At 40.2% G+C, this 16070-nt stretch overlaps 1 protein-coding gene across 3 annotated transcripts in view; it reads right to left on the minus strand.

Moving 5' to 3' along the window:
• FILIP1 (filamin A interacting protein 1) overlaps positions 1–16070 on the minus strand; it is a 208007-nt gene that overhangs the window by 61729 nt on the left and 130208 nt on the right. For all 3 annotated transcript variants that reach the window (XM_090282675.1, XM_090282674.1, XM_090282676.1), the window contains one exon: positions 12034–12212. In XM_090282675.1, the coding sequence (XP_090138801.1) occupies positions 12034–12212 (179 nt within the window). The remainder of the gene's footprint in view (positions 1–12033; positions 12213–16070) is intronic.

A 16070-nucleotide genomic window follows, 5' to 3' on the forward strand; every position in this document is an offset into this window, starting at 1 on the left:
AATATTAAATGAAATCATAATGGGATGCTCCTAATTTGATAGGATTGGAGGTCTTATAAAAAGAGGTTTTATGAAATCTCTCTCCCCTCCAAGTACATGTATGGAGGAAAAGCCACATGAGCACACAGCAAGAAGGTGGCCATCTGCAAGCCCGGAAGAGAGACAATTTCACTTCTGAGTTTATACCTGAAAAAACCCAAAACACTAATTTGAAAAGATATATGCACCCCTAAGTTTATGGCAGCATTGTTTACAGTAGCCAAGATATGGAAGTAGCCCATCAACAGACGAATGAATAAAAAAGCTGTGGTACATATATACAATGAAATATTACTTGGCCAAAAAAAAAAAGAATAAAATCTTACCATTTGTGACAGCACAGATGGATCCAGAGGGTATTTTGCTAAATAAAATAAGTCAGACAGAGAAAAACAAATACCATATGATTTCCCTTACCTGTGGAATCTAAAGAACAAAGTAAACGTACAAACAAAATAGAAACAAACTCATAGATATAGAGAATAGACTGATGGTTGCCAGAGGTTGGTGGTGTAGGGGGCTGGGTGAAAAAGGTGAAGGAATTAAGAAGTATAAATAGGGAGTTACAAAATAGTCATCGGAATATAAAGTACAGCATGAGGAGTACAATCAGTAACATTGTAGTAACTATGTATTGTGCCAGGTGGGTAATTGAAATATCAGGGATCACTTTGTAAAGTATAATTGTCTAACTACTATGCTGTATACATGAAACTAATACAAAATAATATTGAATGTAAATTGTAATTAAAAAAAAAAAAAAACGTTAATCAGAAAAAAAAGTAAAGTGGTGTTAATCAGCCTGGGCTGAATTGTGACTTTTCTTGGTAGTTAGAGCTTGCTCTCTCCAGCCCAGCAGTCCCTACCACTCATGCACTGTGTGCTAAAAAGTTGGGTCTGCTTCCTCCAGTTAGGGCCTTGGCCCTGGAAGCATTAGAATTTGAGACCGTTGTGAACTTTGTTGAGGATAGGTGTCAGCCTCTGATCTAACTGGTCGAAACCAGAATTTAGAGTCATATTCCAAAAAGAATGACAGTTTTATGAATGAAGCATCTTCTATTTCTCTTGGAAGATGCCTCTTCAGTGAATCAGATACTCAGAGTTTCAGGAACTGTCTGACAAATTCCTGAAATCCTTCTGAAAGAGAACAACTCAATAATTGGTTCAGATATAGATACTGACAACCTGACCACCTCCCACTACTGGATTCTCATTCTTTACCTCTCATATACCAGCCTCCATTTTCGTTTCTCCCAGAACTTTTCCAGGATAAGGGGTATCGAATAACAAGACTGAGACATTCTTACATATTAAAATCTTAAACAATAAAGTGTGTTTCTTGCTCATTGTCTCTTAAGCCCCTCTTTTCACTTTCTTTCCTTTCTTGTGGCCAGTTTTCTTTGATAATTATCCCACCCCTTTGTATACTATTAAAGTCCTTTTGGTTCAAGTTCTGTTTTTGTTGTCCTAAAAGTCAAATACATTGAGTCTAATTAACTAAGACACTCACCTAGGTTAAGCATAAGATCTGAAAAACATCTTCCCTATCTTTATATATAATAAAAATGCAACCATAACTGACATTTAAATTTAAATATAACCTAATAGCTTTTGAAGTTGTATGGGTGGCAGGTAGCAGCACTACAAGATCCTAAATCATCAAATATGAATTAACTGAATTTTGTGGTATATTAAACAAATTAAGGAAAGTAAAATGTGTCTGAGAACTATTTTCAATAACAATGAAAGTAAGTTAATTTGTATCACAACCTTTAATTAATCAGAAACTTTTATTGCTCAGATAACCTGTTTTCCTAAATATATCTGTTAAACTTATGTTACTAAGACTCTGAAGAGTCTTAGATCAAAGCCTGCTAACTCAGTGACCTTGAGAATGAGGATACTGCAAAGCTTGGGGAAAATGGTCACATGTACTTAAGATGCAGCATTTTTGTACAGTTGGAATCTGGAGAAATGAACCTCAAGGCAGTTTTTAATGGACTCATTCACATTTAATCCACAGAGTGCCTAGTTAAAGGTAAGTGACATGCTCCTAGTTCTACAGTGCTGATAATAGATATATTAATATCCTGGGTCTTTTAGGAGGATCAACTCCCCTTTTATTCCAAACTTCCAGCCCTAGGGAGCTGTCTTTGAGTCATTGATTGCCTGGTCCCTTTAAGTAGATGTAACCTCACTTTTTTTTACATTATCCCCACCTACCCCATCCCCCAACATAAACACCCAAACTGTGCTATAGGGATAATACCACCAACTCAGCCTCCTTCATTTCAATCACATTTTCCAGTGAGAAGTGAGATTCGCATATTGAAAGGATAAAAGGAATTGAAAGGTGTAGTGTGAGCCCAGCATTCTTTCAGAAAATCAGCTGTAAAATATATTCCTTTTGTGATTGAATCTCTGAATTCTGATCCCTCCCCTTTCTGAAAAACTCTGTTCCCAGGGATTTTCTCAGTCAGTAGGATACTCATAGTAGATGGTATATCTCATGACCAAGTCTGCAAATTTGAATCCTGAACAGAATGGTTGGGCAGTCCAACTTACCAAGTCATCTTTTCTTCCTCCACACATTAATGAAATGAGGTGTTCATTTTAATCAGAAGGTAAGAATTTAGAAGTAGAAAAGGTTATTTCACCTTTATTTTTTTTTTAATTGTGAGAAGCTCAGTTCAAACATTGATTCTTTCAATTAACAGTTAGCAGTGACTTTGATGGAAGGAACATAACTGTCTGCTTTTCCACCTCCTAAATAGGGATAGTAATTATACATGTTACACTTGCGTAAGGATTAAACAAGATGTATCTGTGTCCAGCATATTGGGAGGTCAACAAAAGCTAACTGTGCTATTAAACAGCATCTAGCAGAGCGCTAACACAGTTAAGGCTCAGTTGTTTTCTGCTAATATGCTCCACCTATTGATTACTTTCTGCTTGATAAGAGTTGATCATTTAAACATCAGCAACAATCTTTTTCTACAAAGTGCTTTATTGAGATCCTCTAAGCTACCAGTGGGGGAAAAAAAACTATTTCATTGTTATATTTTAGAGATAAGGCATCTAAATCTAAGACAGTTTAGGAAATTGTGCCCAGGAACCAGATGTGAATCTTTTTCTATAAAGTGAGCCAAGAATATTTCCCCAAATCCCAGGCCACTAGAGCCAGTTTTCAAAAACTTACTCTGTCTGACTGGTCATTCCCCCACACAGGCAAATGTAATAGTGTAGCCTGTCCCATGGGCCACCAGGCAAATGTCCAATCCCCTATACATTGACCTAAACAATACCAAAATGGGGCTTGAAAGCTTTCCCTCCATTCAAGCTCCTGCTCCTTCATTCTTTGCTTCACAAGTTCAGAAATTTCTCTTGAGATGCTGATCTGTGCTTTAAAAAAATTAAAAAAAACTTATACTTGGAAAGCTTGCTGCAACATTATATGATGATGTAATTATTTATTCAGTCCCAGCTGAGCCTATAGAATCCAAACACTTTAAAAATCTATATCTACAGTTTATAGATTTAGACAGCACTCTCCCACATCATTTACACACACACAAACACACACACACACGTTTCCCCAAATATTTAAGTTCAAGATTATTTTTTGATGTAACTGTGCTATCTCTGTTCTGACATTCTTGAAGCAACCCTAGTGAAGCTTAAGATTAAAATCACAGTCTTGCAGTTCAGACAAGGAATAAAATATAAACTCTAAAAGTGATCTCATGTGCCCAGAATTATGTCTTTAAAAATCAAATTGGGACTTCCGGCCAAGATGGAGGCATAGACAGACATGCTGCATCTCCCTCCACAACTAAGAAGGAATACAACTAACTCAAAACTAGAAACAACCAGAAGTTTCAGAAAATCAAACTGCATGGAAGTTCAGCATACAAAGATATAAAGAAGAAATGCTCTTCCAGACAGGTAGGAGGGGCAGAGCCGGGGCAGAGAGGACATGGTGTGGTGGTGGCAGCAGCGGTGGCAGCAGTGGCAGGCCGAAAGAAAGTGCAGTCACACATTTTAAAAAGTCAAGAGGGACACCTGGGGAGCATTTCCAGCTCCTCACCAGACCTCGCAGCCCACGGTCCCAGAACCGGGGAAAATCAAGCCTCATTGCTTCTGACTGAAAATGAGTCAGGGTTGGGGTGGAGGCAGAAAGTGCCAGTCTCAGCAGAGTCCTCTTGTTTAAAGGGTCCCCACGGTCCTAGAACATCCGCAGACCCACCCACACTGGGAACGACGGCCAGGGCAGCAGCTAGAGGGGTGTCAGTTCGGTGCGGAAGTGGGAGAGGTGCCTGTAAAAGGGACAAGTGCTGGGAAGGCAGCATTGTTCCCTCTTGGATCCCTCCCATACATACAGTGCCACAACGTGGTGAAACAGGTCGCCCTATACTGACGAATCCCTAAGACTCCACCCCTTACAATGTAACAGAAGTGACAGCTCTACCTGGGATGTGGAGGCAAACAAACACAGGAGCCTGTCAGAATGAGGAGACAGAGAAGTATGGCCCAAAAGAGGAAATGGATCAAGGTGCCAGTTGGAGAACTAAGCGACGAGGATATAGCCAACCTAACAGATGAGGATATAGACGACCTAACATGCAGAATTCAAAACACTGGTGATAAAGATGCTCACAGGCTTGACACATATGCTTGAGTACGGCAAACACATAAGAGAAGAAGTGAAGGCTATGCTAAGTGAAATGAAGGAAAATCCACACAAAACCAATGTTGAAGGGAAGGAAACTGGGGTTCAAATCAATGATTTGGAACATAAGGAAGAAAAAAACAGTCAACCAGTGCAGAATGAGAAAGCAAGAATTGAAAAAAATGAAGAAAACTTCCCAGATTTTGCAAAGGAGATGGACATATAGGTCTGGGAAGCATGGAGGTCCCGGGCGAGCTGGACCCAGAGGGGACCACACCAGGACACATCATGATTGAGATGCCAGAAGTAAAAGATAAAGACAGAGTCCTGTGGGCAGCAAGAGAGGAGGAGAGTTGTCTACAGGGGGTTGCCTATAGGTCTATCAGCTGATTTCTCAGAGGACACATTGCAGGCAGGAAGGGACTGGCAAGCAGTACTCAATGTGATGAAAAGCAACCTACAACCAAGATTACTCTATCCATCAAAGCTATCATTTGGAATGGAAGAGCAGATGGAGTACTTCCCAGACAAGGTGAAGCTAAAGGAGTTCATCATCACCAAGCCATTATTATATGAAATGTCAAAGGGAATTACTTAAGAAAAAGAAGATTGGAAGATCAAAACCATGAACACAAAAATGACAACAAATTCACAACTGTCAACAACTGAATCTAAAAAATACAAACAAAATCCAACTGAGCAAACCAGAATAGGAACAAAATCATAGGTATGGGGATCATTTGGAGGGTTATCAGCTGGGAGGGGGCAGGGGAGGAAATGGTGCAGGGACTAAGAAGCATAATCGGTTGGTACAAAATAGACAGGGGGATGTTAAAAATAATATAAGAAAGGGTGAAGCCTAAGAACTTATATGCATGACCATGGACATGAACTAAGGGGGGTGGGAATGCTGGAGGGAAGGGGGGTACTGGGCAGAGGGGAGGAAAGGGGAAAAAATTGGAACTACTTTAACAACATAATCAATAAAATATACTTAAAAAAAATCAAAAATAAATAAATAAAATGAAAATTTTTTAAAGATCAAATTGGTTTAAAATATGGGCCAGACAGAACATACCATTTACAAAAAGAGCTTTTCTTTACCCACTCTTAATGCAATAAAGGATATTTTCATCTTTATTATATACAATGTCATTTAAGCTAATGCATTTTTTCATGCTATTTCCTCTTTTTAATTTGGGAATATGACTATTTGTAACAGTAAATATGCAGCAAATGATAGTAATAAATTATGACCACAGTCTGCTGACTTAGAACAAAGGAAGACCAAAACAATATGTTGCCTATTTTAGGGACTTAATGTATGACATTTTTATACAAGATGAATTTAACAACTCCTGAAAAGTTTTTACACTTGCATGGTCTAAGTCAGTGGCCATAAGAAGGAGGTAGCTTGGAGGGGGGCTTTATGTATCCCTCCCATAACCATCATCAGCCTTGCATCAAAACAATCCCAAACAGAATGCAACTGAAGTAGAACACTGTGTATCCTAGTCAAACTTGGCTCCAAAACAAGTCCCCAGACTGCTTCTCCAACAGATGATGTCTAAAAGCTTCTCCTATATTGACAATCTAGAGTTACCACTGGTCCTAACATAACTGTTTTCATATCCTCACAATATCTTCCATTCTGCAAAGATGTGTCATAGTTTGGACATAAGAGCATGGAGGTGGGGAGTCCACTCACACACACACAAAGACATAAAACAAGCCATTTTACCCGAGGGACTCATTTGCATAAAAGTGCCAGTGACCTGGTTTCTGATATTAATTGAGCTACATAATTTTTGGGGGCCTCAATTTCTCCACCCATAGGATGAGGGACTTGAAAAGGCTAATCGCAGAACTCCTTTGCAGTGCTCAGACCTTAGAATCCTGGTTTCATCAAATATATGAATCTGGATTGCTTATCAAAACCTGCTACTAATAATGTATGCCTGGATTTGTTTTTTGTTACCTTTAACCATTTTTCTGGAAGTTAGAAGCCCTTACAGAGCAGAATACTTATAGAGAATAGAGCCCAAATGCTACCTTAAGTAGAGTCCCCTCTCTCTGCAACCCCACCCCCACCCCCTGTCACCCCCGTCATCCCTCCACCACCATCGAAAGAAGAGCTGCCTGGAAGACAGTCTGCAGAGTCCCACACCCAGTGGGAGAAACTGGGTGGTTATAAGAAGCAGACCACTAAGGCTTATCTCGAGTCTCACTTCCTTCCTTTACTCATGCTCACAGAAGAAACAAAGGTAAATATTTCCAAAGGAAAGCTCTTGGCTCTTTCTGTCTCTCTTTCTGTCCCTCTCTGTTTTTGTTTCCTTTCTTTCCCCTCACAAAAGGAGACGGGAAAGGGAGTGCAAAACAAAGAAGCAAACAAAGGACTTGGAACAGTCTATGCCAGGACTCCCACTAGTGCTGAGGAATGCCGGTTCTTTATTAGCTGTAGCTCAGCTTTCCCTGCAGGTGTTGCGGCCGGCCATGACCACGGTCACGGTCACAGCCACGGCCACGTGGCACCCAAGCAGAGGCTGCCAGAGCACCTGGGACCCAACCAGCCTCGATGGACTAAGTCCAGGTTCTTGTGGAAAGGAGCTCCACTGTGACATGGCCCACGGGAAAGCAAGCCTTGGGATCAGCAAACTGCCAGCCCCTATTGTAAATCTAATTATGACCACGTCAAAAAGAGGATTTAATTCAAAGCAGATTTATAGCCCTTTCCAAAGGACAAGAATCTCAAGCCTGACCTTTGAGAAAATCCTATAGGCTTCACTGCTCCTGAACACCACAGGCCAGTCACGGTGGATGCCTCAGATCACAGAAAAATTCAGAGATGCCAATTTAAGTTACCAGAGTCATAGTGGGTGTAAATTTAATAAATATGTCAAGGTGTGCCACAGTACCATACACACTGTAGGCAGTCAGGGGATTGATCTGGGGGGCGGGGGGATTGATAATAAAAAATATGCAACATTAAAGTATAATCTGTTGAATCAAAAAATACTGTTTCAAAACCCCAAATTTGTTTGATATTTAAGTGTGAGTCAAAGGTCTTTTAGTGAATTCCTATCTAAAACATGAAAGTTTGGTGACCTATCCCAGTTGTGCTGATCAAAGTATCAAAAGCATCTTAAGATAATTTTATAAAATTTACTCTGATTTTTAAAAACATTCTACATAGCACTTAGCTCAGGAGATATGGTTGTTATAGTTGTCTTAGTAAACTTGAACTCCAAAAAAGGGATTGGAATTGTTCATCTAGAGTTGATAAACATGAAGTTGGTAAATAAACACATCTGGGATCGGCTCATTGTATAATTGATGTAAAAGTACTGTTTGAACTGTTCAGTTACTCTCACAGGACACAAAAATTAGGAAACACAAGAATAAAGAAAAAGAAAGAGCCTGGATAAATTCAGTCTCTCCATCCATGCACGTCATTTAAACCAACATCTCTGTGAGTGAACTGGTGCCACTTCAGGCATTTGCCTTGGGTACAAAATCGGAGAAAAGAGAGGCATATCTGGTTTTAAATGAAGTAATTTACAACGTGATCAGAAAATAATTAATTCACACAGGTATTTTAAAAAACTATTTGATTTCAAAGCTTTTAAAAAGTCCATATCAAACAAGTTGTTGCTTTTTTACCTGACCGCATTCCAGCACAGGGGTCCGTTGTAGGAATCTGTAACTCATACTGTCATTAGAAATTTGTTTGCAATATCCATGCTTTAGGTTGGAAAGTTCACAGAGATTGAAGAGGTGGCATTCATTCTCACTGTTTGTTATCAAAAATGTCAAATCAGACCATCTATTTGTTCAAACATGAAACTGACAAGCCTGAGTTTACAGAAGCAGAAGACGGGCTTAAAGAAACCATAAAATGAGGATATTGTACAGCCCTTATTCTCTCTCCCATTTTTGCCTTCCCAAGGAATGTGCCAACTCCAATAATAAATAAACATTACTAATAATTTTTTAAAAATTTAACACAAACTTGTTCTGTTTCATGCTTTTATTTCCTCTCTTATTGTGATAGCTTGTTCTGGTAAGTAGACTATTCTGGGAAAACCAGATCTCTTTTTGGTAACTAAGTAGATAATAAATCTGGCATTGGTAAAGCTATTCCTGTGTAGCTTCTTTTTTTAATAACTTTTAATTTTTCAACTACAGTTAACATACATTATTACATTAGTTTCAGGTGTACAGTACACCCCAGTGATTAGACATTACATTTGTAACTTACTAAGTGATCATCCTGATAAATCTTGCATTCATCTGACATTATTGACTATTTCCTGTGCTATACTTTACATCCCCATGACTATTCTGTAACTGCCAATTTGTACTTGTTAATCCCTTCGTCTCTTTCACCCACCCTCCCAAACCTCTCCCCTCTGGCAACTGTGAAAATGTTCTCTGTATCTATGAGTCTAACTCTGTTCTGCTTGTTTATTTTGTTTTTTATTCGGTTATTGATAGATATGTATTTATTGCCATTTATTATTCACATTTTTTATCTTTTTTCTTCTTCTTGAAAAAGAACCTTTAACATTTCATATAATACTGGTTTGGTGGTGATGAACTCCTTTAGCTTTTTCTTGTCTGAGAAGCTCTTTATCTGTCCTTTCATTCCCTGAGTGGCTCTTAATTTGCAAGTCTTATACACAGAAGCAGACACAGTTGGTAACTCAAAGCATCAGGATTCAAGTCATTGGTTTCAAAGACTGTGAAATTCTCATACATAACTATTCAGCTAAGGGAAGAAAAAGCAGAGAAAAAACTAAAAAGAAGATGCTAAAAACAACAAAACAAAACAAAACTGGGTAGTATAGAGTTTGCAAATTTGGAGTCTGCTTCAAATGTGGCAATCCTGGGTCTAAGAAAAACTACCTACAAGGATATATAACCAAAGCTCAAACACTGAGTTTTTGTTTTGTTTTGTTTTTATTTTTCACAGTGTTATAAGAGTTTTAAACCCTTAGAATGTTAAGTAGGTAGTTCTAGTCATTAAGTAATTTACATACAACTGAATATTAAGATTTTCTATACTGGCATTAAGAATGAATAGGACTGGACTTCCAGCCGAGATGGAGGTGTAGACAGACACGCTGCCTCTCCCTCCACAGCTAAGAAGGAATACAACTGCCTCAAGAATGGAAACAGCCAAAAGTTCCAGAAGATCAAGCTGCATGGAAGTCCAGCAAACAAGCTCATCCAGACAGGTAGAAAGGGTGAAGCTGGGGCGGAGAGGACGCAGTGTGGTGGCAGCGGCAGGCCGGCAGAAGGCGCAGTCATATGTTTTGAAGAGTGAGGAGGGATGCTTGGGGACCTCACAGCCCATGGTCCCAGCACCAGGGAAAATCATGCCTCATTGCTTCTGACTGTGCAGAGCAGTGGGGGTTGGGGTGGAGGCAGAAACTACAGGTCTCAGCAGAGTCTGCTTGTTTAAAGGGCCTACACAGTCCTGGAATGTCCGCAGACCCACCCACTTTGGGAACAAGGGCCAGGGCAGCCACTAGAGGGGTGCTAGTCTGAACGGAAGTGGGAGAGGTGCCTGGAGTGGGGGCCAGTGCTGGGAGGGTGGGTGGGCATTGTTCTCTCTCGGACCCCTCCCCCACATAGAGCGCCACAACGTAGTGAAACAGGTTGCCCTGTACTGATGAATCCCTAAGGCTCTGCCCCTTACAATTAACAGGAGCAACGGGTCTACCTGGGACGCAGAGGCAAACAAACACAGGAGCCTGTCAGAATGAGGAGACAGAGAAGTATGGCCCAAAAGGGGGAACAAATCAAGGTTACAGTGGGAGAACTAAGCGACGAGGAGATAGACAACCTAACATGCAGAATTCAAAACACTGGTGATAAAGATGCTCACAGGCTTGACACATATGCTTGAGTATGGCAAACACATAAGAGAAGAAGTGAAGACTATGCTAAGTGAAATGAAGGAAAATCCAAACAAAACCAATGTTGAAGGGAAGGAAACTGGGGTTCAAATCAATGATTTGGAACATAAGGAAGAAAAAAACAGTCAACCAGTGCAGATTGAGGAAGCAAGAATTGAAAAAAATGAGGAAAACTTCCCAAATTTTGCAAAGGAGATAGACATATAGGTCTGGGAAGCAAAGAGGGTCCCGGGCGAGCTGGACCCAGAGGGGACCACACCAGGACACATCATGATTGAGATGCCAAAGGTGAAAGATAAAGACAGAGTCCTGAGGGCAGCAAGAGAGAGGCGGAGAGTTGCCTTCAATGGGGTGCCTATAGGACTATCAGCTGATTTCTCAGAGGGACACTTTGCAGGCAGGAAGGGACAGGCAAGCAGTACTCAATGTGATGAAAAGCAACCTACAACCAAGATTACTCTATCCAGCAAAGCTATCATTTAGAGTGGAAGGGCAGATGAAGTGCTTTGCAGACAAGGTGAAACTAAAGGAGTTCATCATCACCAAGCCATTATTATATGAAATGTCAAAGGGACTTACTTAAGAAAAAGAAGATCAAAACTATGAACACAAAAATGACAACAAATTCACAACTGTCAACAACTAAATCTAAAATATACAAACAAAATCCAACTAAGCAAACCAGAATAGGAGAGAATCATAGGTATGGGGATCATTTAGAGGGTTATCAGGTGGGAGAGGGGAGAGGGAGAAATGGGGAAATGGCACAGAAACTAAGAAGCATAATCAGTTGGTACAAAATAGACAGGGGGATGTTGAGAATAATATAGAAAAGGGTGAAGCCTAAGAACTTACATGCGTGACCCATATACATGAACTAAGGGGGGTGGGATTGCTGGAGGGGAAGGAGGTACTGGGCAGAGGGGAGCAAAGGGGGAAAAAATTGGAACTACTTTAACAACATAATCAATAAAATATACTTTAAAAAAAAGAATGAATAGGATTCATTTTAAATTGTTAAGTTTAATAATCTGCCTTCCTGAATAAGTGGATTTCAGTCCCCAAGAGAACAAGTAGATTATTTCAAATATAAGGCAACTAATAGAGAGGCTTTTCAAATGTGGGTGCTTCATTGATCAAGTTCAAATATAATCTTCCTGGGTTGGTTTCCAGCTATACAGTTTATGGCTTACAAAACCCTAGTGGGAATGTGGGGTCCTACTTATATGTACCCTTAAATATATTCACATTAATAGTTCCAGATGAAAGTCCATCTCACTCTCCATGGTCAGAGCCATTCAGAAATCAGAATTAGACTGGGCACCTCTCTGTGGTGTCGCTGGAACATCTGATCCCTGACAGCAGGGACAGAGATGAGGACCTGGTGGCACGTGTGCACATTACCTCTCTCGCTCCTGCTCCAGCAGGTTGGTGAAGTCGTCGCTCTTGTTCATGTAGTCAGTGTGTTTGTGCTTCTCGTTTTCTAACTCATCCACCGTGCGCCTGTGACACTTCTCTGCCAGCAGCAGTTGCTCCAGCATGCGCCGATAGGTTTCTCTCTGTTTTTCCTCAAGTCTGTCCAGCTGATTAAGCAAACATGGGAAAGAGCTTAATATTTTACTTTATTTGTATATTACTCTAAATAATTTGTTTACATTGGTCTAGTAATTTATTAACAGAAGGGATATTCTCAGCCATTCTCCCCATTCCATCATTTTCTCTAGGCCACTTGGCTTTATAAACTAGTCAATAATAAGGCTACAGTCACTTCTGGCCTTCTGGGCCTTTTACTGTGAACAGATGTATGGTTCCTAAACTTTCACAAAAACAAAGCCTTTCACTGTTTCATGAGATGACACAAAACCCTCTAGTCAGAAAGAAATAGGATAATATCCCTCCTGATCTCAGAAAAAATAAGAGCTCAGCATGTACATGTACCAGACTTCTCCCCTGGGAGATAATTATTGTCATCACAATCTTTTTTTTTTTTTGAAGGTTTGCAGTTAAATGCATTTCTAGGAAAAATATACAAAGGACTTACTATCCTCTTTTTTTTAAGAGATGATAAATATAGGGAGGATTTCAGAACTTGTGGAGAGCCCAAATCTCAGGCTGAAAGAGATCTTATCAAATATTATTTCAGGGCTTTGTGCCTTTTTCTCTGGCCCAGCTATATGATCTTTAAAGGGGTCAGGCTCTAATCATCATTTTAGTCCCTAGTGCCTGGCATAGTGCCTGGAACAAAGTAAGTGTTCAGTAAATGCTTGTTAAATTGGATCAAATCTTACAATATTGACAGTTTTTTATTCTACTCTCCCCTCAAACTTTAGTAAAGGGTTTCTCAATTTCAGCACTACTAACATTTTAGGTCAAATAATTCTTTATTTGGGGGAGCTGTCCTGTACATTGGAGAATGTTTAGTAGCCTCCCTGGCCTCCACCCCCAAAATGTCGGTATTATCACCACCAGTTGTGACAAAACTATTCCCAGACATTGCCACGTGTACCCTAGTGGGAAAAACTGCTGGCTTCCCCCAGTGGAGAACCACTGCTGTCTAAATACATTGAAGCAGACATATTTAAAATTCATTCTCAATCCCACAATCAACTCCCTAAAACCCAAGGAAGGTAACTCCACGGGGTATCAGCATCAGAGCTGTTCCTGCTGGGTTTTCCATGTTTGCTGTTCAGACATTGGAAGGATCCAAGGTTCTCTCTACAATTGCATGTGTTTACTGTGAATGGGTAATTTCTGGGCCCCAAAATAAAAGAAATACTGACCCCATAATACTTAGTGCCTTCTGCCTAGATCTCCTAAAAGCAAGTGAGCAGACAGACTGGTGAAGAAGCCCAGGTTAACCGGTGGCTGATTATATTTGAGATCATCAGGGATTGGCAAATTGTATTTTTATGGTCCTAGTAAATTTATGTCATCATAAAGGGACAGTCTATAGAAGAGATTTTTCTCATAGCTTCATATTACAACATATCCTTCCCAAGGACTCTCTCATTCTTCTGCAAAGGTGATTTTTCACCATATTTTCTAGAATTTGCCAAGCATTATTGAAACATCCTCCTTCTCCTCATCAAATTGTAGGAGCAACTTTTCCTTTTTTGATCCTTCATGATAACATAGGAGCCTCATGCTTTAGAAAGTATTTCAAGGAACAGCTTCTATCCACTTCTTCATACCGTCCTCACTCCTCACTAAGGAAGGAGGTGTGACTTGTTTGAAGATTGTTTTTGGAATAGGGAACTGAGCAGCTGAACCTTTTCATTTCTTATTTTTGACTCTGCTTGTCACAAGATGATACATTGTGTTCTGTTGGCCCAAACTCTCAAGTGGTTTCTCCAAAGTCTGGGAGGGCACGGGGGAAGTATAAAAAGCCTAGTGAGGTCATTTATTTATTTATACTAATAATAAAGCTAAATATTTTAAGTCATCTGTCAGACTTTCGCAGTTATCCCTTAATCCACTCAAGGAACTCTGGAGGGGGTGGGGCGGATGGCAGCATTATTAGTTGGCTGGTTGAATGAGATATCCAGATAGACAGACATTGCAGGGACATCTAGAAACAAAACAGCACAGACTGATATTAGGTATTCTGGGGCAGCCTGGACAGATACATTCTATCCATGTGGGCCTTTGAAACAGCTACAGTCCTGGGGCTAGGCCACTGGAATCCTTGCTGGGGTTTCTGTGGGCAATTTTCACCTCACCTACACTCGCTCAGCTTGACCTCCAGCACTGTTTGTCTCTGACCCATAGGATGGATGCCGAGACATTGGTGTGTGCTCTGCATTTTTCGCACAGCACTACAGATCCATTTCTTTTTAGCTATAAAGCATTAGTGTGTGAGGATCTAGCTTTCAATTTTAAACTCTGGACATAAGAACTAATGTATGTAGCAGTGATCAGCTGTGCCAGATCCTGCTGCTGCTTCTTTTGTTTGTAACTGCATTGAGTTCCTAGGAGAGAACTAAGGTGAACTAACCCCTTGGATCTATGTGGCTTGCCCGGAGACCCTGAAGACCAGCTCCCACAGCTATGGGCTCTGTAGATTCTTTATTCATGCACACTGTATCTATCTATGGCTTTTGGCTTTCAGGATCCAAACTGTGGCTCGATTGTCGAGGAATGGTAGCTTTTACTAATGAGTAGTAAAAGTGAAATGGGCACCTGTTACTTTGGAAATATAGCTACCACCTGGACAGAGGTGGAAATAAAATTGAACGAGATCCTCACAATGCCAAAGGTCCAATTTTGCTAAGGAAAGAGTGTGGTGGAAAAGAAGTGCAAGGACTTTAGATGGGGAAAAATTTCAGTATGTTTTAGACAAAAGGATCATAGTTCAGGAAATTATTTTAGCTCTGTTACCAGCAGAAGGCTAACTGGAGAAGTATTAAGGAATTTAGAAAGAAATAAATTCACTTAAGAGGAAACACGAGGTCTTAAAGACCAAACTAGATTTACACAAAAGGGAAACAGAGCTAAGTGCTCTTAAAGACAGGGCTATAAAAAGTGAGCTAATTTAGTCATTGTTGAACCAGAATGAGTGATCAGAGGAGACAGAGACAAGAGAGCCCAGAAGACAGAGCAATGTGATGTCCTCCACAAAGAGGGTGTCGGGATGCAGGAAATGTTTGAAGATAGCAATAGCTATTCAAACTGGTTGCATAAAATGTTTGAGAATTAAAATCTGGAAAGATTAGGGTAGGATATTTGAAGTATTATATGGTGAGTTTCAGGGTGTCAACCATTTAGATGGACCCTGAGTGAACATGGTCAAGAAACTTGGAGATGCAGAGTTTAAAGGAAAGATGAGACAGATAGAAGGGGGTTCAGGCCGGCTGCAGCAGATATGGACACATCACAGATGTGGTGTGATGGGAAAGCACTCTTTAGTGAAGGTTCTCCAACTCAAGGACATAAAAGTAGGCAAGATTTGTATTGAACAAAGGATCCCCTTTGCAGACTCTTAACTCCTTGCTGTTATTTCTCTCACTGAGAGAGACCACACAACATAGAATATGGAAGGCAGTATTAGGAAAACCATTGTGTGGGTCTGAAAACATAGGGGAAGCAGGAGCAAACAAACTAATCAAAAAACTTTAAAAGCCATAAAAATAAGAATAGAGAAAGAAAGGGACCACTTGAAGACGCTGGACAAACTATTTAAAATAAACAAGCAAACAAAAACTCAGCTTAGCCTTCTTACTGCAGAAAAAGTTGTGACTAAAGAAAATATTTTTGTTGCCTTGAGCAGGACAAGTTACTCAAGGATTAGACTGTTCAAACAGGGAAGGCTGAATTCTGAGAACAGTAACACCTGGATAAGGTATGGTCCTCACTAGATCCCAAGGCACACAAGCTTCAGAAGAGCCACCTGGGGGCGGGGGTGTTCTCCAGCTGAAATAAGGAGGCAATAAGGAAAACCAACA

The sequence above is a fragment of the Furipterus horrens genome, unplaced genomic scaffold (genome assembly GCF_987537825.1).
Source record: "Furipterus horrens unplaced genomic scaffold, mFurHor1.1.pri manual_scaffold_6, whole genome shotgun sequence".
Lineage (NCBI taxonomy): Eukaryota > Metazoa > Chordata > Mammalia > Chiroptera > Furipteridae > Furipterus > Furipterus horrens.